Raw genomic sequence first — 20,243 nt, 5'->3', positions numbered from 1 at the left:
CATATTTAGCGTTGATTAGTTCAGACTGTCTTGAAAATAAATCTACTTTTTCTTCTCACTAAAGATTGTCTCTGCACTCACCACCTTGCATCAGAAATTGTATTTATAACACACACACCTACTGAAACCAAAATGACTCTGATTACAGTTAATCAAGTTACATAAGAGTGCTGCTCAAATGGAGTAAATGCCTGCAGAGCAAGAACACTGGAAATGGGAACTGAGACTTTCCTCTCAGGAGGAAATGCAAAAGATCAGAATATGACATCCAAATGACAGCCCCAATTAATTTTTTCTTTTCAGCAGACGTTATTGAATAAATATGGAACCGGGGGAAACCAAAAAGACAGACGTTGATTGACACATTGATACAAATCTTATTTTACCATTTACATTTCCTTAGATCATTAATTTCTAGTCTCACCATCAATCGAAGGCATTTTTGAAACCAACCAAAACCCATAACATATGGTGATGTGAATTTAGGGTTCAGTGTTTATGACAAATGATATGGGTTGTAGCAGACTGTATATAAAAAGGGTTGTAGCTAAAAATGATAAATGTTGGTTAACGCACCGATTTCACACTATTTTAAAGGTAACAGTTCATAGTTTCTTGACACTACCTTAACTGTGAGAATCTCAATAGCTACATGGTGAAAAATCTAATCCAGTTTGAATTAAAATTTAATGTCGCTGAAAAATAAGAATGTCTTTCAATGCTTAACCAAAGGACCACAGTACATAATCATCACTTTAAAATCTGTCAGGACAAACATGAGTATTTGGCTTCAAGCATTTGTTTGCAAGTTGTGGATGCAACATAAATATGTTAGTTGCTTAATTATTGTATATTGGTTAGATTATAATGAATATATTAATATTGCTAATATTGATGGGAGCATCTTACCCAAGATAGTTCACAAAGCCAACAAAGAATTTTGTTAACATGTAAATAGTTTATTTTCTGTATTTGGCAACACTTATAAAAAAGTTTAGCATTAAAAAAATAGTTTCCCAAAAGGGAAATTTAACAAAGTACACACATTCAACACAACAGTGAAATTATAACAATGAATCATAAAACATGATAACATGTAAGAGGAAATTATTTACAGTCAATTACAGTAGGACAAGCCAAGTGTAAACAATGACATTAATTATGGCTGATTCATGGTCCTGGTATTGTGCATGGATTCTGTCACAACTTCAGACACTTAAATAGAACACAGCCATCTTATTTCTATTAATTACACCTGTACTTTTCCTACTGTCTGCTGCAAAAGAGCTATTGCAGTCTTACAGTAACTACTGTAAACAATAAAGGCTGAGAAACCTAATCACAAACTGATGTATCTAAACCAAATAACTTATAATGAACATGCTGCATAGTCACGTAGATTCTGAACATGGTAAAGCATGATGTCACTGCAAAGGCAGTCATTGTTTCAAGTCCCAGACCTTGCCAATGCTGAAAAACAGATGCACCAGATGATCAAGGGAAACATGAATCAGGTTAGGTTTTATTCATAAATATACAATTAACATTTGTATTAACAATGAAACTTTGTGGTTATGGATAGATTGTGCAAATTGAGCTTAACATTAAGGTGATAGCTTTGAAAGCCCTGAAAACAAATAAAAATCTCTAAGACACTAAATCACATGCTGCTACCGGGTCAAGGTGAGGAGTTTCTCTCATCTCTACCAGATTCTCAGTCTCCCTCTCAGCATGGTCTATGTTCCCAGCCTCTATTTGCTCATCCATCACTCTAGACTCCTTGTGCACTCCAGGCTCCATCTCTGACATCTCTCTCACTCCATGTACTGATTCTGTCACTTCCTCCCTTTCACTTGTGCCATCCATCTTATCCTCTCCCTCTATTTCTTCTGGCTTGATGTCATCCCCTGTCTTGTTTGTGTCATTCATCTTATCGTCTCCATCCATTTCTTCTGGCTGCAAGTCATCCCCAGTCTTGTTTGTGTCATCCATCTTATTCTCTCCATCCATTTCTTCTGGCTGCAAGTCATCCCCTGTCTCGTTTGTGTCAGCCACTGTATCGTCTCCCTCTTCCTTCTCCTCCTCCTCAGGGTTCATTGCCACCTCAGTCTCTTCAGTTCCACTGGTTTCCTCTTCTTCATCCTCCTCCATCGCAGGGCCCTCTCCACCATCACTGTAGTATATCTCCTGCTGCTCTTGGCTGCTTGTCAATATATCCACAGCTGAAGGCCGCCAATAATCATACAACTTACCCTACAGATGGAAAATACAGAATTGTGAATCAGAATCGCAAAATCTTTTGACTTTATTGGAGGACTCTTGAACTGGGCCTATTTTAACTAACTACTAAATTTTAAAATAGTATTCATTTAAGAGTGTTTGACTACTGTACATGGAGAGGCCTGGTCCTCTGAAGGAGCATCTGCCACTTGGTGTAGATCCTGGCCACCAGGTCCTTTACCTGGCGGGAGAGGAGGAAGGTACAAGTTGATTAACAGATTAACCGAGCGGACCCTAGTTTTAATGACTGGCTCACATGACTGCATCTTGAAATCAAGTCAGCAATGATTTATTAACGTCATCACTACTGGCATGGATTATGAATCACTTTTACATATTCACATTAGTAAATAAAAGTCTGGCTCTGACAGGATGAATAGGCACTCAAAATATGCAACCGTGCAGTGCATGTGATCTGTTGAAACTTTGTGGGACACTTAAATAGAACAAAGCCATCTTTAATGTTATTACTCACACCTATACTTTTCCTACCGTCTGTTGCAAAAGCTGCTAAGCTATTAATCATTACATTATTTTCAGGTGTGCAATGTTCCTATGACTTTGTTTTTATCAGATTTTTTATTGAATCTGTTATAACTTATTGAGGCTCCGTTTGGTTGTTTTGTCTGGTAAATAAAAAACAGGCTGGCAAAGTCGGTCAAGGTGGCCAGTGAGATGATCATGGTGCAACAAGCCCAGCTTCAGGAAATTTATAGCAATGTAGTCTCAACTGATTTTAACCGCCCAAATAACCCACTTTGATGCGATTTCCTTACTTCTGGCCCCATTTCAGGATGTTTAAACCAAATGGCGCAATAGATGCTCTATTATCCCTGTAGCCATTATGTGGCAAAATCTGGTAATACAGTTAAGATAACAACAAAGTTAACAACAAAGTTGAAGTTCAAACTTGATAACATTCAGAAACCGCAAACCTCTGTCAAGGCTGCACAACTTTTCAAAATACACACTGATGCACACAAATACCTGAAGTTCACACTCACCTTGCTCCGGTAAAGACATTTCTCACTCTCTCTGATGTCACACTTTACATGAGTTTCCAGCGCAGAGCACAGAAACAGCAGTTGCTCCTGAGAAGCAGAAGGAAAAGGCAAGGCAACATTAACACACCTCTCAGAAGCAAAAGGTCATCATCATACTCAGATATTTAAAAAAACATGATAAATTAGCTGATTAGCTGATCAGACAACAATGGGAAAGAATTTAATTCATACCTTTTGTTGAGCTGGGAAAAACTGAAAATTGGAAGCTTCGTTTGCCAAGGTCAGAAGGCTATAGCAGAGGTAGTAGGACTGAGAAACACGATTAACATTCAGTTAAAATTCAGTGAATATGAGATTATTTTATTTACACAAAATAAAACTAGACATACAAAACAAGACAAGAAAACTCTAAAATGTCTTTTAGATTGGAACATTTAGAAGTTCAAGGCATAAACCACATGACCACCTGTTGGTCTAGAGAGGCCATGTCCTCCACATCTTTCTCACTCCTGCTGGAGCTCAGCATGCCTCTGAGAAGGGTGGATGGTTGCATACGGGGCAGGTACAGCCTCAGTTCAGAGAGCTAAGCATGGCAGAGAACAAGGAAGGGAGAACTATAGATTAATGAAGGCATTTATTTGAATGAATCTATTAAAATAGTATCTAAAGTAAATAAAAGGAACTGTTTTAGTGTATAACCTAAACAAACAACAACAAATTACTTGAATCTCTTTTTCTGTAGGTCTGTAAGTGCAGTTTCCGTCCAACAGTTTAGAGATCATGGACAGGCTCAGATGTCGACGCAGTTGCCTATATGAACAAAAGTAAATACTTTTAAATGTGTTCTTTCAAAAGAAAAAAACAATACAATGAAATCATATGTAAAAGAAAAAGCACTCATTGCATGAGGGAAATGGAGACAAGCCGACCTGAGATAGAATATAAAAACAGAAAGGACCTACTTTCCACGTGTGTTGTCAGGCAGCAGTTGAACTAGCAGACACATGTTGTGGTGGTCATCTGTCAGATCAGTGAGGGCCAGACAGATTCTGGGCAGCTGGAAACATTTTAGATAAATAATTAAGTTGACAAAAGTGAGCAGTTTTCACAAACATTTTGGCCAATGGACTTCCATGACTTTTTCCATGAAGAACGTTGTGTGATTTCTGTGTATGCATGAAAATTATGATAAAAAATTATCAGCAATAATTCCCAAGTCCATGTTGAATACAGTAGGAAATGGTAATAATTCAACCTCATCTTATCAACTGTTAGTGGAAGTGTATTGTGATGATATGATCATATACATTTACACTTTGAGATAATTATCTAGTTGTTGGTTTTGAGCTTCATTCATCTGTTATTCTTTGAGTTGCGTCTGTGTAAGTAATTTTTCTAAATTAAAAAGGCAGATCACAACACTGTATGGAAAGATGAAATAGCTTTGTATTTCACACATCTTCTTTATACGGCTAACAACAGTTTCACTGGGGTGTTGATAAGCTACTGTACGGGGATCTCATTCAGTAATGTTAAATTTCCAGTTGAAGCAAGACAAATAAATGTCTGTATGCACGGGTGAGAGAGAGCGAGATGGAGAGAACTATAACTGAAGCCCAAAAGCAAGAAATAATGACTAAAACAGTTCGATAACTGTCTGCTAAAGCACAGGCTTCTCAAACTCGATAAATCCAGTCATTCCTTTCACTGCGCTCTCTCTCCCGTTCCACAATTCACATTTTGCTTGGTCTTTACAAACTTATAGGATATATTGTTCATACATGGCTTGCGACCTAGATTGGACGTTACTCCAGGCAAAACAACGTCTGCTCTGAAACTATGAGATTGAAAATATACAAACGTCATGTTTAAAACTGATATTTAGTGAACCTTATTAAACTTTATTTTAGTGACTTTACCAATGCCATTGGATTCCATGTTTTTCAAAACGCAATTGTCAAATTTCCCCAGTTCTTTCATGACCGTATGGCTCAAACTTGTCATCTAATGGTAATTTATGATTAATTTCTCATTATTCCTCTGCAACTTGAAAATAAAGGAATCCGAGGCATGCGTGAACTGACCATAGCGTCCCAGTCCCTGATGTTCTTGACAATTCTGTACTGCAGTGGGTACAGTTCCACACTGGACTGGAGGATGAGCCGTGTGTCCAGGCCCAACCTGCCCATCACAGTTAGCAGCAGCAGCAGTTCATCGTCGCTGTACGCCCGTGGACAGAGGCCCATACAGTAAGAGAGGTACTGCACGTGAAAAAAAACGGGAGAAACAACAGAGTAATGAGTGATCTGAATGGTGAAGATGTGCTTTCTCAACAAGCTGTTCCTATCAGACATCTGTTTCCTATTGCGTCGCACCTTCAAGATGTTGCTGCAGTTGTGTTCAGGGAAAGTGCTCTGTTCCTTGTTACTGGAAGGACTCTCACTTTTGATACAGATGTCCTCCCTAAACAAACACACAAATTAATTACAAATGAAATTAAAGAGACATCAAATAAACAACGTTCAGATAACAACTTTGAGGAAAAAAGGAATTGAGTGCGTAATCCTATACACAGTTACTTACAGCAAATCTCCTTCTGTGAATGGAGGCTGCAGATTTTCGAAAGGGAAGAGAGTAACAAACGCAACTCCCATATTGATCAGGACCAGCGCCAAATCGGCCAAACTGGGCACCCACACTTTAAACTGCTGGCTCCCATGTTTCACTGAGGAAGCATACACACAGGAAAAAAAAACATGTTAACATGTCTAAAAATATTAAGTAAAAAATACCAAACACCTGAGGCTGGGAAACAAAGACACTGACCTATCTGATAAGCAGCAGTACAGGCGATGTCACAGAGGGCCTGTAGTATCTTTTCAGATACCAGCCTCTCATTATGGACTGACATCATCTGGTAAGATCAACAAAGAATTACTGCCAAAGCTCAGACATTTGGACAGAAATCACTACTGACATGCAACAGGTGTGTGAGGGGCCTACCTTGAATAGGAAACGGGTAACCTGAGCTGGACAGGGCGAGCAAGAGTCGTAAGCTTCCTGAAACAATCCAATATTTACATGCAATCTCAGTTGAGCGGGGCTGGACCTGACAGAGGGCAGGGCAACATAAGTGTAGTGAGAAGGATTAGATGGATTAATGAATTATTTAGCCAAACTTACAGTCTAATGGTCAACATTGGCTGCAATATTCAACACATCCCACAGTATAAAGAGCTGGATGGACCCAAGAACACGCTGAAGATTCATAATTTTTAGCATTACTAGTGGTGAGGCTAAATAATGTCATTTAAATCAAAAGGGTGCATCCCACGTTGTGAGCATGAATGTGCTCAGCAAAATTCACTGCAAGAGGACAGCTGTAGGAGTGTCCAAAACAGAAAAAATTAACCTCTGGGAAGTGTGAACGTGAGTCCGCTAACTCACCAGAGAAGTGTTTTCTGTGCTGTCCCCTGTGGATTGACCATGCATTGTCTGAGCTGCAGTGTATCGTGGTTGAAGATCCGGCCAAATTTCTCCAGGTTGAACACTACTTCTCCAGGAGGCACTTCCCGGATTGCATTGGACATCAACGAGTAGCGCTGTAGGAATTCCCTAAAAAAAAACAATAACAATGCTGATTACAGTTACTGACTGTGCAAGGACTGCGTCCCAGCGACAAAGTATAATGTGTCCGTGTGCTTCTGCATGCCGTACTGTTGTTCGGTGGAGATGCCCTCCTCCCGGTTCTCCTCAGCCTCCTCATATTCAGCTATTCTCAACAGGTCCTCTTTACATGCAGTTAGAAGCTGTGTCTCAATCTCTTTAGCTCTGGTGGATAAAAATAATGAGGAGAAAGTTAACTCCTCTCATGTGCAGCTACTGTAGCTTAAAATTGAAAAGGTGGCATTTTCGGAATAATATACTTTTTAATGGTGTTTATTTCCTTTAGCATCTGATCAAGGTTGTTCTTGTAGATGCCTGACTTTGTGGTGGATGGCAATGGCAGCTGTGGGAAACACAACCGACAACATTTAAGAGAAAGAGACAAGTTGAGTTTTACCGATCCTTTTGCTCAGAAGAGATGGTTATCATGCATTCTAAACGTTTATGTACAATAAAGACATGTGGAGCTTACAGTTTTTGACTGGGAGCTGCGATGTCCAGGTGTACTTGGCTCTGAGAAGGTGTCCTTCTCCGGTGTATCTGTAGGCTTGGTAACACGCTCCATCATCTCCTGCAAGGAAATCAGCTGCTCATCCTCACTGCTATGGGAGCTCTGGGTTAGATCCATGTCTAATGCAAAACTCAGGTCTAGGTCCAGCTCAACATCTATAGGATCCTCTTCGTTCACCTGCTTTCTACTCCCTTCACTTGCCTCCCTCTCCAGCAGTGGAGGCTGAGAACAATGAGATGTAGACGTTTGTTCAGAGGCAGTGTAGTGAGTATCAAACGCGCATGGTCTCACATTGTTTGAGAGAAGAGATGTGCGTTTCTCGTCAGATTTGACACTCTCATCTCTAAGTTGCCTGCCTGAAGTGGTGATGGGACTGTTTTTGAGTTCACTGCCTTTAGAGCAAATGGATCTTATGTTTTCAAGTTTTACCCTCTGTAAAGTTACAGTTGGCAAGGATACTTGTTGGTGACGCGCTGATGACAAAGAAGAGGCTTTGGTATCCGCTGCATGAGGTGAATCGGTGACTGAGACATTTTGAGTTTTGCAACACTGGGATCCAGTAACTGGGGTACTAGAGCTGCTCACAATGCTGGATGAACAACTTCTCTCTAAGGTGGGGGATTTGACCATTCCCTCATCTATCTTGGGCTTTGCAGTCTTAGATGAAGGGCTGACTACATACGTCAAAGGATCAGGGGTGAAAAGCTCACCTATATCATTAGGGATAGCAACAGGTCTTCGTGGGCGGGCAGTTTTGTTCCGTTCCACTGTGCGACAACTCAGAGAACCAGAATTTGGTTTTGAGGCGGCTTTGCAAGTGCTACTGACCGACTTCCTGCTCTCCTCCACCTGATTACCTCTGCTCAAGCGCTTGACTGGTAAGACTGAGGTACTATGGTGAGAATGACCCAAGTGGTGGTTATCTAACTGAACATGAGCATGAGGTGAGCTCCCAGTGTCCTTCTGGGGCCCCACAGTGGAGAACAAAGAGCTTGATTTATCCCTTTTATTGTTTTCCTCGCTTCTTTTCTTCAAACTTTCTTCACGTGGCTTTGTAGGTGACCTTAACTCTATTAACTTCACAGGGTGATTCTGAGTGCAATTTATATAGGCTTGCTTTGCCCCCATTGGTGGTCTTCTCTTTATACAAGGTTTGGGTGACAGTGATGCGCAGGATGACTGGGTGGGTTTAAATTCGAATGATAGTTCCAAGCATTTTGACAGGCCAGACGCTGGTTCTGTGCACAGATGGCTATCTGTGGTTTTGGATGACAGTTCCAAGACTGAAGAATGCCTCGAGGATGGCTGAGACACCAGTGCAGTGCTGAGTGAGTTGCCAGAGTTCGCACCCTGAGGACACAGTTTCTTGGCACCATTGTCACAGTCCTCAAAGTCCCTGCACCTCTTCTGAGATGAGAAACTCAAGCCCACTGCTGGAAACAGAAAAAGACATGAAAATCTTCATCGTAGGCTAATGTCTGCAGGTTTGAGTGGAATTTTACTACAATGTAGAGCTGATATTTACATTAATTCATGTTTCAATAAATTATGTTTTTTCACACTGTTGTGGTTAAAAATGGCACTGTTGCTGGAGATGATCATTATACTGCTACTGAGATATGTCAATGCAAATTTTTAAGACACACCAGACCATCTGACAAACCCAGTGCCATTCATCTTCATCATTTGAGTAAAGTGAATTTACATACATGTCAGTGACATTTTCACTGAATTCAAACTAGAATAAACTAAAATAAATAGAAACGACTTTCCAAACTCTACACCCGATGATTGCCGTCACTGTAGTGCCACCGAGATTACATGCTAACTACGTTAACGATTACAGCTTTATGAGCAGGAAGAGGAAAACATTGTTCAAATCTGCATGCAAGGAGTAATAGGCAATGTGTACTGACCTATAGGGTTTGAATTTTATTAAACTTTGGTTGTTTTCATAATAACTACAAAAGCTTCAAATTTGTACCTTTACAATGACGTGTATAAATTAAGACGTCATTTATTTTGACAAAATTACCTGGCATTAACTTTTCACTTGAAGGTGTTTGTTTATGTTGTTGGTCCTAAAAAAGAAAAAGATAAAAAGAAGACTTTCTTTAGTTTAGTTGTACAACAGCAATAATAGTGTTACTATGCATCCCACCAAGTTACACCTGGGTCATGTGTTGCCAAACATTTTCAGACTGCATTGTTTACAAGTGACAACCAGTTACAAATAAATATCTGTTAACTGTTATCTGTTGACTTACAAAACACCTGGCAAATGCTAATTAACTTGTCTAAGACTTGCTAGTTCGAGACCAACCAGCTGAATCCTGGTTCCAATGCTAACAGCTCTAATAAGCTTGCTCTTGCATCTATTGATGGCTGTTTCCCTGGTTGGCAAAAAACACCAGGCTAGTCAGAGCTTTATAGGCAGAATTAAAAATGGAGACGTCATCTTTCTGTGGCAGAGCCAGAAGAAATGGTGACAACAACCCTGGATGAGATCAGCTATACATACGACTATACATCTAAGTGAACTTCAAAATCAGGACTATTTAGACAGACATTTCTTCAATGATGCATGATAACTGCTCCTAGCTACTGCCACCACAGCTTCTGTGTTGACTGACATTGGTGGGGTGGATAGATCCCTTACTACTGATTGGTTGGGGGCAAAATAGCAACATTTTCCAAACAGAAAAAAGCTAAAATGAAAGTGAAACTGAATTACGGTGATTATGGTTAAGTGAAACAAAATGGCAATTCAGTCTGATTATAAGGTTATATCACCTGTATCTTTATTTAAATCATATTACCAAGGCTGAGAACAAGACACCATGTTCTCTGATGTTAAGATGTTGATGTTTTACAGCACATATGATAAACCTTACCTTGCAAGGTGCTACAGGGCTATGCATGATGGGTAAACTGGAACCACTACCCCTGTCAGAAGACTGGGTACTCAGAGAAGGCTGGTAGCCCCCTGAGGACCACTGGCTGTTACCAGGACTCCAGTGCTCTGAGTCTGAGAGGGGCAGGGGGCAAACTTCTTGAGCTGCTCTGGTGTTGAGTGATGGGGCCGTAGGGGGCCTGTGGAGCTGGACAGTTTGTATGGAACTCCTCACATCGCTGGATTGAGCCTAAATAAATGAAAAAAAAAAGCCACAACAATTCAGCAGGACATAACTGCTTTAGTAAAGGTCACAATCAAAACCCTTTTGTAAAAACAAATCTAGGTTTTACTAATTGTCTTATTAAAAAAGAGAAGACAATACCTTGATGGATTCTTGTCTTTGTGCGGTTCCATTTTTACTTCCTGAGTGAGACAAAGTGATCTTGGATTCAGTCACTGGATCTCTCCGGATGTGGGATGACGGGGAGTGGTTGCTTAAATCTTTCATAAAGGGAGGGGAAGTAGGGTGGAAGACACTGGAAGGTAACTGCTGCAGTCTGTTAGCTGTAATACCACTGTTAGTTGGGCTGACTGGTACAACTCGTGGGTAGAAAGACCCCGGAGGTTGAGCAGAGTGCTGCAGAGGACCCAGTCTGTCCCTGGGCATGGGATGGGGCCTATTCGCTGAGTACCCAATGTTAGTTGGGCTGCTTGGACCAAACCCTGGTGGATACATGGGACAAGGGTGCCGTGGTGGACCCAGTCTGTCCCGGTGGCACAGCTCAGGGCTTTGAAGTGGCAACATTCTCCTGGGTGGAGGGTGAGGAAGCCGGTTAGGGACCTGAGAGGGCTTCATTGGAGTCTCGTGGAGAAAAGGTGTGAAATGCGGTGTGGAGCGCTGCTGGAGTGCGAGATCCTTCACTAAAACACAGAAGAAACGTGTACATTATGGTCTTAAGTCATATGTGAACAGGTTTGACATGTTGTCATTCGTCTGTCAGCCAGGGTACATGATGCCTATAGCTGTGGCTCGTCTATCAGTCATGTGGCATTTTTCTTTATTGTGCTGCGCGACACAAGGTGGTTATTATTTTTCCATTATTTTAGCACCTAGTGCCATCACTTCTTTGGGCTATATTCTGTTACTACTAATAAATGTTCAGACATCATTTTTATTTTAGAATTGCTCCAGGAGGAAGGCATAAGATCCTCACTTAATTAGAGCTGGATGTTGCTGGATTTATGGTTTGCCATGTTGAGATTTCACTGCGATGGCCCACCCAAATAGATTTTCCTCAACCAAATGTTTTGTATTTTGGTTTTCTTCTTTTAAAAATCCAAGTGACATGAAATGAATTGTTATGTTGTTGTTGTTGCAGCTCTGCCATCCTTTTCTCTTGCGGGGTACTGTCATATATTTTCATTTGCAAAAGATCATTTAGTTTTTCTGAAGGTTAATAAGAGCATGAAATTAAGCGTTTGCACGTTTAACAGATCTGTCATTACTTCTTACTTTATCAGTTTTAAGCAGTACAAACAAGCCTCATTTGTAGGAGGGTAACTCCTCACCACCAACAAAGCTCTACTGGAGGCTAGAGATCACTACCAACAAAGACTAACTGAAATTATTCACTTAAAGCAGGTCAGGCAACATTACAAGTGGCAACCACATGATTTTATCAATGACTCTGAACTTTCATGCACTCTGGAAGACTTCAACAAAATCATACATTTTTCATGCATTTAATTTTATACAATATTGATGCTAACAGAATGTATGACAAACTCAAATAGCATATAGTGACAAGGGTGTGTTTCAGCACTGTAGACATAATATGTCCACTGGACACATGGGCAAGTAAAATAAAAAAAAGTTATTTGCAAATCTTAACATGCAAATATACACTTCTAATATTTTGTCAACACTCATTGACATAAAAGGGGTGGACAATTCAATTCAGTTAAATTCAACAGCACCACAACTCCAACTTTGACTCAACAGCAAACCAGTTTTAACAAAGCTGAACATTATAACTTTTGTGAAGGTAGGATTTATAGAAGGGTTTTTGTATTAAACTACATTTTTTTGTTTTTTGTTTAAGGTACCCAATATAAAAAACAAACCTAGTCATGCCATCCCTTACTACACAGTAAATTATTTTATATATGCATATATATGCATAACTCTTAAGTTATGCATATGTTATCGCAAGTATCACGGAGCAAATTTAACTAAACACAATGTGGTTTTACGAGACACTGATGATGCAGGATCTGGCACGATCTGGCACTGACCCACCTTTACTCCTCGGAGAAAAGTATTCTGAAAGTGTTCTGCAAGAAAGCCAGAGAGGGGAAACTGATCATGTTTTGATAATCAACGTTAGTTTCGTCACCAAGGCGACAATAATGTAACTTAGCAGTGTAGTTTTCAAATAACAAGATAAAGAACCAAAGTGTCACAGAGCCAACAAACTTATCACGAGTTGCGGACATAAGACACCTGCTGCTAGTCAATTTCTGCCTGTCCACCAATCACATCATGCTACGTTAGGTGACAACATGGGTCAGCAGCGTTGAAGCTTCAGAGGATTAACTTAGTCGCGGTTATGTCGCTTTGACATTAGTTATATTATTGTTCAGTCTCAATCACAAACAGACGTAGCATTAACACAACGATCAATATGGAGCAGTGCTGATGCAAGCAACTAGAAAAACATAGCTAACGTTGGCTAACGCTTGCTATGCTAACGTTACACGCACGCTAGCAAGGAAACATAAAGGATGTTTACATGGTTTTAACAACATGGCAGTGTAATTAGCGTTAAGTACCTAGCGTTCCGTATTTTCAGAGCGCAACGTTATATACCGATCTTCTTCATAATGCCTGGTTAACTTAAAATAAAAATATGGAAAATTAATATTAGTAAGTCGTTGTTTCAGGAAGTGATCTGTTTAGCTAACGTTAGCTGGCTAACACACTTAAAACTTAGCAACAGAGTGCAAACAAAGTCGGCAGGTTTTCTTACCGAGTGTTTCCTTGATTTTCTGTTGTTCTTCTCATTTTGAAGATTAGGCAGGCTGTCTATGACCACAGACAGCTACAATAACGCACTCAGGGCTTCAATGCTGAAGTCATCTCAACATTATGATCTTCTCCCGCCTGCCGCCTGACCGACCAACATTAACGTTACACGAATTGCATTATGGTACTTGGAGTCCAACAGTGATCCAGTATAAAGGGATGTTCCACTGAAAAGGTTTCTACAAATTTAATGACTTTTCTCTATTGCCACCTTCGGCTATTTAGAAAATATGGCTGTATTTCTAGTCTACTTAGTGATTCTTCACTTCCACTGACAACAGGAAAATCACGTGTTATCAATTTGAGGTGGTTGGGAGGAGAATTATAAGTAAATGCTTTTTAATCAGAATAAACAAGCTACATTTATATTTTGGCAGTTTCCCATATTATTACTTTATGTTGTTGATAACAAATTGGCCTGACCACCAATACCTGCTAAAAACCTGCCTAAATTTGGTCAGTAAGTAAACATGAATCAACTCAAGTTAATAGTTTGGTCATAAGCTAGACTTGATGTTAGTATACCTCTAAAATGTTTTTGTCTGACAACTATACTGTAGAGACTAAAATAAAAATAAAACTCATCAAGATTAGACAAGCAGACACAAACACATTAGATTTGTACATAGTTGATGTGTATTACATCAGAGCTTTCAGGGTACATTCAACCAGCACACAGGGAATTACATTTTTTAAGACTCTATGACATAATGGAATATTTCAAAACAAATCCTAGTAGACCGTTTTCCTAAAACCACCTCTGCTACTTCATTAGGCTGTGAGGCCACCTGTGAGCATTTAATGTAGTAAAAGGAGCTGGAGGCACATCAGTACTATGACACCAAAAGAAAAAGACAGACAGACCAAAGGCAGTCATAACAAATAGTTACATTTATAGACCTTTTATTTTTGGTTAATCATGCTTCACAACAGTACTGTAAACTGGAGGGCTATAATCCAAATAATGGTTGTATCACTTATACAGTGCAGTACTGACAGTAATGCAGTGTTTGGCACCTTTAAATAGGTGATGATGAACCTCATGAAGAGAAAAATACAAAGTGTCAGACACAACACAGACAGTAACATACAAGGACACTTCACAAATACGATTCATAGACAGAGAAAGTAAAAGAAAAGGACTGTTTAGCCATCCTACTGACCCATCCTGCTCTCAAGAGATTGCAAAATGGTATCCTTTTATCAGTGTAATGCATCAATTAAATGCTTTGAAAAATGAGATAATAAGTTGTCACCTTCTGCAGTGGTCCATTTCTTGTCTCATACAAAATCTAAGATGGCCATTGAGTGTAAATAAAAAGTCTTCTTTTATTAAATTATAACATACTATAATATTCCACTACTCTAAGTCATCCATTTAAATATTAATGGGATTATGAAGTCATTATGATCAGACACAAATAACTTCCTTAGGCTCATTACCATTTACCCTGACATCAATCATCTCAGCCTACAGTAATACTTTTATTCAGTTCAGTGCTACTTTTCTAAAAAGGTTGTAATATTAATGGACCATTTTGCAAAAAATATTTACAATCTCTTGAGAGCTGTGGCTCCCCTGATCCTAATATACTCCAATTGTTCACCATCTACTATCCCTGTACTGTGCAAGTAGTGGGAGGTTGTCTTTGACAACAATCTACAGTGTGCTCATCATGTATTACAGTCCAAAACAAATCTTAAGATTTAGGAAATACACTAATCTGAGGCCAGTCATTAGGGACATCCTACACTATCATACACTTTTTTGTTCTTCTTTTCTACTTCTTGGCCTTTCCTTGAGCAGCCACAGCCTCCATAGCTTTGCGCACAGTTTCCTCATCTCCGAGGAACTGCATGGGCTTCAAGGGCTTCAGGTTCTTGTCGAGCTCGTAAAGTATGGGGATGCCCGTTGGCAGGTTCAGTTCCATGATGGCTTCATCTGACATTCCTACAGGTGGCAGCACATACAAAAAGAACAGTTTGTTTTTCATTATAAATATGTTTTCACTGGATCACCACCATGTTTTATGCCATATGCAATCACTATTCTTTCCAAGATTCTTGACTACTTTGCATCTTTGTGACAGAGTTTAAGTACAACTGAAAAATCCCATATTTGTTTTTCCAAGAAGACAAACCAGTAATAAAACTGAAGTACCTAAACATTGTGACAAAGTGAAAGTGTCTGAAAAGTGTAGATTTATGTGTACCATTTATAACTCTCATAATGTTACAATATTAATATTTCAAAAATAAAATGGAAGTAACCTTCCATAGATTATTATTTAAAGTGCATGCCGGTCTCAAAAACTTCAAAAAATGGACAGTCCCTACTTAAAAACATTTGTTTAGAAAACTGTCAAATATTGAGATTACAAGTAAAAGACTTGTATTTTCAGCTAAGAAGCTATGAAATATGAAAAACATCTGCCAAAGCAAGACGGCATCCCCGGCTAAAGTCAGTGGTGAGAAGTATTGTCTACAAGAATTAATCAAAGCTCTGTGTGTAAACTCAAAAACGCCACCCACCCTCTAGGTGCTTAACAATCCCCCTCAGACTGTTTCCATGGGCAGCAATGAGCACCCTCTTCCCCTGTTTGATCTGAGGGGCGATCTGCTCGTTCCAGAACGGCAGCGCCCGTGCGATGGTGTCCTTGAGGCTCTCGCAGGAAGGAAGCTGGTCCTCGGTCAGGTCTGCATAGCGACGGTCCTGCAGGGAAGACAAAATGTTAAATGCATAATAGGCCAGAATAAAAAGACATTATTGTCCACATGTATTTATGTGAGTGAGGAGTAAAGCTATCTATGAGACCATGTGCATTAAGTAAGCAATATAGTGACGTGTTCATTATCATTTGCAGGCATTAAGCAATCAGCTACCTAAGTTACCTAATTCTTCTTATAACACCATTAACATGTTGATGATCACTTATCCAGCCAGTGTAGGGTTACTACATCTTACCTTCTAAATACCGCTGTCTACACAGATATCCGATGAGTTTGTTTCCACCTTGACTGACCTTTGAACTTGAACTTAGTAGACCAGTTATATATTAACTCATCTTGGACGTACTATTACGTAATAACATTAGGGCACACGCTACCAAACAGTAACAGCTGACTGTGCTGTGGACAAAAAGACCGTGACACATGACCTTTCACTCATTCATAGTGACATAGCTGATTTTATGGCATAACTGCAGAGATCAGTTCTAGTCATGCCTCTTCTTTGTTATTCCTGTGTGCAGTTAGTTGATCAAGTTGGTCAATATGGACAAAAGCATTTCTTTCCTCACAGGCCAACAAAGCTCCTTGGTTGTGTATATATGCTGTAGATATCATATCTTACCTTGCTGATGATAGTGTAGTAGTCATGGTCTGGGCCCATGGGGGGAGGTGGGATGTCAAACGAGCGCCTCCAGATCTTCACCTGAGCCTCTCCGTGCTTGGCGGCCGTCTCTGCCTTGTTTAGCCCAGTCAGGCCTCCGTAGTGGCGCTCATTGAGCCGCCAGGTCCGATGCACTGGCACCCACATCTGGTCAATGCTGTCCAGGGCCAGCCACAGTGTCCTGATGGCCCGCTTCAGCACGGAGGTGTAGCAAATGTCAAACTGAAAGCCGGCATCTCAGAGTTACAGAGAGTGAGAGGCACTTTAGAGAGTTGAATGCATTTTGACTGCAACTGTTAAAAGAAAATTACACTTAAATACTTTGACTGTTTCTTTCAGCCTTGTTTAATTTTTCCACAATAACAAGTCTGCACATGTTGCATTAAACTAAATGATACCATGAAGATAGTTGAGTCTCAACTTAATTGAAAATACAAGGTGCTATGTGGCTCCATTGATGGCAACAGCTTACAACTCGTCATTATAAATTAATCTGCTGCTTATTTTCTCAATTTAGTCTATGCAATGTTAAAAAGTCGTTTACAATTTCTCATAGCCCAAGTGATGTCTTCAATGTGCTTATTTTGAATATATTCAATTTACTGTCACATATGACAAAGATAAACAAATGATCACCTTTGAGAAGCTGGAACCAGAGAATGTTTGACATTTTTGCCTGATAAATGGCTGAAACAATTAATCGATTATCAAAGTATTTGCTGATTCATTTTCTGGCAATTGACTACTTGATTAATCAACTAATGGTTTCAGCTCTGGCTACATTGCATTGTGGTTTATTGAAGCTACTCTCAGTGTATTTAGATTAGTGGGCCTGTAGGTCTCTGCTGTGATTTATCACTGTTCTCCTGGTAACAAAGAGAGAAAAGGCCAAATGCATGATGTACATTTAACAAAACTGACCAGCTGTGGATTTTTTCCTTATCCTTTTTAAATTTTTATTCTGGGGTCAAGCAGACTATCACATCATTTTTTTTAATGAGAAACTCTAAATAAACTCTCCTTCAATGGCCCTGTACTACTGCAGCCACATAAAGGCATCACTTCTGCACGTTTGCACATCTTCCACATATTCCTGACACGCTCGGGGGGCGGTATCTTGATCTGTTGCAGAGGCGATTATGCAATCGTAGCGGTGCTAAGGCCTGTAGTATTTCGGAGATATTGCAGTGGATGATGGGAGCAAAATGAGTAAGTTCTTCCTCACCTTTCAGGGCCTGTCCGCCTCTCTTCGCCTCCATTTCCCCGGTTTCGCTCAAATCTGCATCGAACCAGCCGCAGAAGCGGTTCTCCTGGTTCCAGTTGCTCTCTCCGTGACGAATCAACACTAATTTATAAGCAGCCATGATTGATTACAATATGCCCGAATGAAATGAATGACTAATTCATTAATTAAACTTAAAAAAACGGATGCAGAGGATGTCAAATTGAGAACTCGCTACTCCAGAAAGGAAGCCTCTTTGCTGTCACACCGGTAAGGACTTTTATGCCGTTGATTGGCTACTCCCCTACTTCCTGGTTTTCACATCCAATGAGATTCCGCCAAAGAACGTAAATAATTCTCGACCAATGACAGCGGTGGGCGTGAACGTCGATGACTGTTCCCTGACCTTCATATTGCACATTGTACTTTATTGACTTTTCATTGTGTTTCTCTAGACTACACCATATTTATCTATCTATCTATCTGTCTATCTATCTATCTATAAAACATGTGAGAAAGATACAGGCCAAACATCAAAGATAAGGTTACATTATCACAATGATGTTACTGTGTAACATGTATCTTAAAGAGTTGACAGACGTAGAGGGACTTTTAGACTTATCTTTATTCCATAAAGACCCCTCAAAGAGGTATATGGCCATAGTCACACATTTCAAGACAAAAGCAACAAAAGATACAGCAGACAACTTAAGCTAAGAACTAGAACTCTAAGGACAGCTGGACCAAGTATGGATTTTGAAGAACGTATGTGCAAGAAATCTGTAGAGAATTCCTTGTACCTCATCATTTCTAAGCCTACAGCAAGTTCTTGCACTAGTGTCCACAGTCAATGGTTGCATCAGGTCAGTCTCCATTTTGAATACATCTGCTCCACCCGTGGGATCACGTGAGATCACATGAGGTGGTGCATTGCTCCCTCTGTCAGATAATTCTGTAGTGTGTGATGCACCATTATTTTCAAATGTTGTAGTGTGTGCATGTTTGAGATTAACATCTGTGAAGTTTCCCCTCATGTGCACGATGCAACCCGATTTCAAAATCGGTAAGGATATTAAAACGTCTGTAGTCTGAGCCTGGTTAAATTGTCTTGATTTTCTGTAGCCTACCTTTAATCCCCTCTCTTTCTGGCCACTTTTTTTCTTCCTTTAGATCTGCAGGTGGTGACTTTGGTCAAAAACTGTTGTCGTTAGTTACTATAGCGAACATTTCTTCTGGAAAAAAGACCTAAGGGTTAGAACACCCCTCAAGTGGGTGCAACACTGTTTCCATGTACACCTACAGTACCAAATGTCCTAGCATAGGTGTGGACTCCAGTTATTCTCATGTTGCAAGTTGCCATTAGATCAAGTGTTTTGCCTCTCACCACTTCAGAGATGAAATTCTATTGACACATTGCCATATCTTGTTCAAGCTATTGTACAGTCTCTGTTTTTTTACACAGCATTGCATTACACCATTATGCAGAATATGAAAGCACTACATAGATTCTTTGGTTGTGCCACTGGCTTTGTCTGACATGATGACATTTTAGCTACATACTATATATATTTGAAAAGAAACAAGTCTGCTGCTGGATTTCTGCTGTAAAGCTGCAGTCAAAAAGATACACAGGTTTAGTTTTTAACATTTGATCTGTTTTATGCAGTCCAGGTGACAGAGAAGACAGCACTGCTGTCCATGTACTTCCAGTGGATGTGTTTAGGGGGAAAATAAGAAAAACAAACTTTAGGCCATTTCCTTTAAAACCAATATACCAAACTGCAAATTGTCAAACGTAGCCTATGTTTTGTGAAGCCCTATTCCACCTCCTAGTGGGTAAATTAAATCACTGTTTATAACCTTCTCAGTGAAATTTTATATTTATGTCTGAACTTGTGGTAGAAATTGTATATTTCCTTGTGAATGAATGAACAAATAAATACCTTACAAATTGTCTTTGAGATATTTATTAAAAATAAGAATAGCAGAGCACGAGATTCAGCCAAAGGGCAGAGCCCCTACACTAAAAGGGTGATCAGAGAGTCTGCCCAGAGAAACAGACTAGAACATTTAATGCTAGAGAACAAATGCGGAGTCTACGAGAAAAGCCTTCATCAGCCTTCAGCCACAGTGGAAACTCACTTCTCACCGGAAAGGAGTATACGTCAGACAAAACAATATCATAGAT

General features: G+C 39.8%; 2 protein-coding genes across 4 annotated transcripts; both read right to left on the bottom strand.

The window, feature by feature from the left end:
- Positions 1 to 938: 938 nt before the first annotated feature.
- slf2 (SMC5-SMC6 complex localization factor 2) lies at positions 939 to 13,548 on the bottom strand. 3 transcript variants are annotated; one of them, XM_046070943.1, is made up of 21 exons: positions 13,387 to 13,548; positions 12,657 to 12,691; positions 10,740 to 11,278; positions 10,356 to 10,604; positions 9,497 to 9,542; positions 7,423 to 8,891; positions 7,211 to 7,293; positions 7,002 to 7,115; positions 6,732 to 6,899; positions 6,288 to 6,393; positions 6,111 to 6,198; positions 5,868 to 6,009; positions 5,660 to 5,747; positions 5,369 to 5,545; positions 4,247 to 4,341; positions 4,007 to 4,094; positions 3,751 to 3,867; positions 3,516 to 3,593; positions 3,285 to 3,371; positions 2,393 to 2,461; positions 939 to 2,253 (listed from the first exon to the last, which is right to left on the bottom strand). In XM_046070943.1, exons 1-21 carry the CDS (start codon positions 13,419 to 13,421, stop codon positions 1,648 to 1,650), a joined length of 4,479 nt encoding a protein of 1,492 aa, XP_045926899.1. In that variant the 5' UTR covers positions 13,422 to 13,548; the 3' UTR covers positions 939 to 1,647. The 3 variants fall into 3 exon arrangements, with proteins under 3 accessions (XP_045926899.1, XP_045926898.1, XP_045926900.1); XM_046070942.1 differs by having other exon boundaries at positions 7,423 to 8,894; positions 13,387 to 13,547; XM_046070944.1 differs by lacking the exon at positions 12,657 to 12,691 and having other exon boundaries at positions 7,423 to 8,894; positions 13,387 to 13,535.
- A 780-nt stretch (positions 13,549 to 14,328) lies between these two features.
- LOC123984352 (phosphoglycerate mutase 1-like) lies at positions 14,329 to 18,324 on the bottom strand. The gene is made up of 4 exons (XM_046071198.1): positions 18,059 to 18,324; positions 16,795 to 17,069; positions 15,975 to 16,155; positions 14,329 to 15,393 (listed from the first exon to the last, which is right to left on the bottom strand). The coding sequence occupies exons 1-4, from the start codon at positions 18,195 to 18,197 to the stop codon at positions 15,224 to 15,226; spliced, it is 765 nt and encodes a 254-aa protein (XP_045927154.1). The 5' UTR covers positions 18,198 to 18,324; the 3' UTR covers positions 14,329 to 15,223.
- Positions 18,325 to 20,243: the final 1,919 nt, after the last annotated feature.

This window comes from Micropterus dolomieu, linkage group LG15 (genome assembly GCF_021292245.1).
Source record: "Micropterus dolomieu isolate WLL.071019.BEF.003 ecotype Adirondacks linkage group LG15, ASM2129224v1, whole genome shotgun sequence".
NCBI classification, from domain to species: Eukaryota; Metazoa; Chordata; class Actinopteri; order Centrarchiformes; family Centrarchidae; genus Micropterus; species Micropterus dolomieu.
This window is presented reverse-complemented; position numbering and strand designations above follow the sequence as displayed.

Bases quoted from the DNA above. Each gene is read 5' to 3' on its own strand.
- slf2 (XM_046070942.1), bottom strand. From the start codon at position 13,421: ATGAGAAGAACAACAGAAAATCAAGGAAACACTCG. The intron at 7,294-7,422 runs GTAAGCTCCACA...TGTTTCCCACAG, and splicing joins GCAGCTCCCAGTCAAAAACT to CTGCCATTGCCATCCACCAC. The intron at 7,116-7,210 runs GTATATTATTCC...TTTATCCACCAG, and splicing joins GAAATAAACACCATTAAAAA to AGCTAAAGAGATTGAGACAC.
- LOC123984352 (XM_046071198.1), bottom strand. From the start codon at position 18,197: ATGGCTGCTTATAAATTAGTGTTGATTCGTCACGGAGAGAGCAACTGG. The intron at 17,070-18,058 runs GTGAGGAAGAAC...TGTAACTCTGAG, and splicing joins AGGCGGACAGGCCCTGAAAG to ATGCCGGCTTTCAGTTTGAC. The intron at 16,156-16,794 runs GTAAGATATGAT...TCTTCCCTGCAG, and splicing joins ACTACACTATCATCAGCAAG to GACCGTCGCTATGCAGACCT.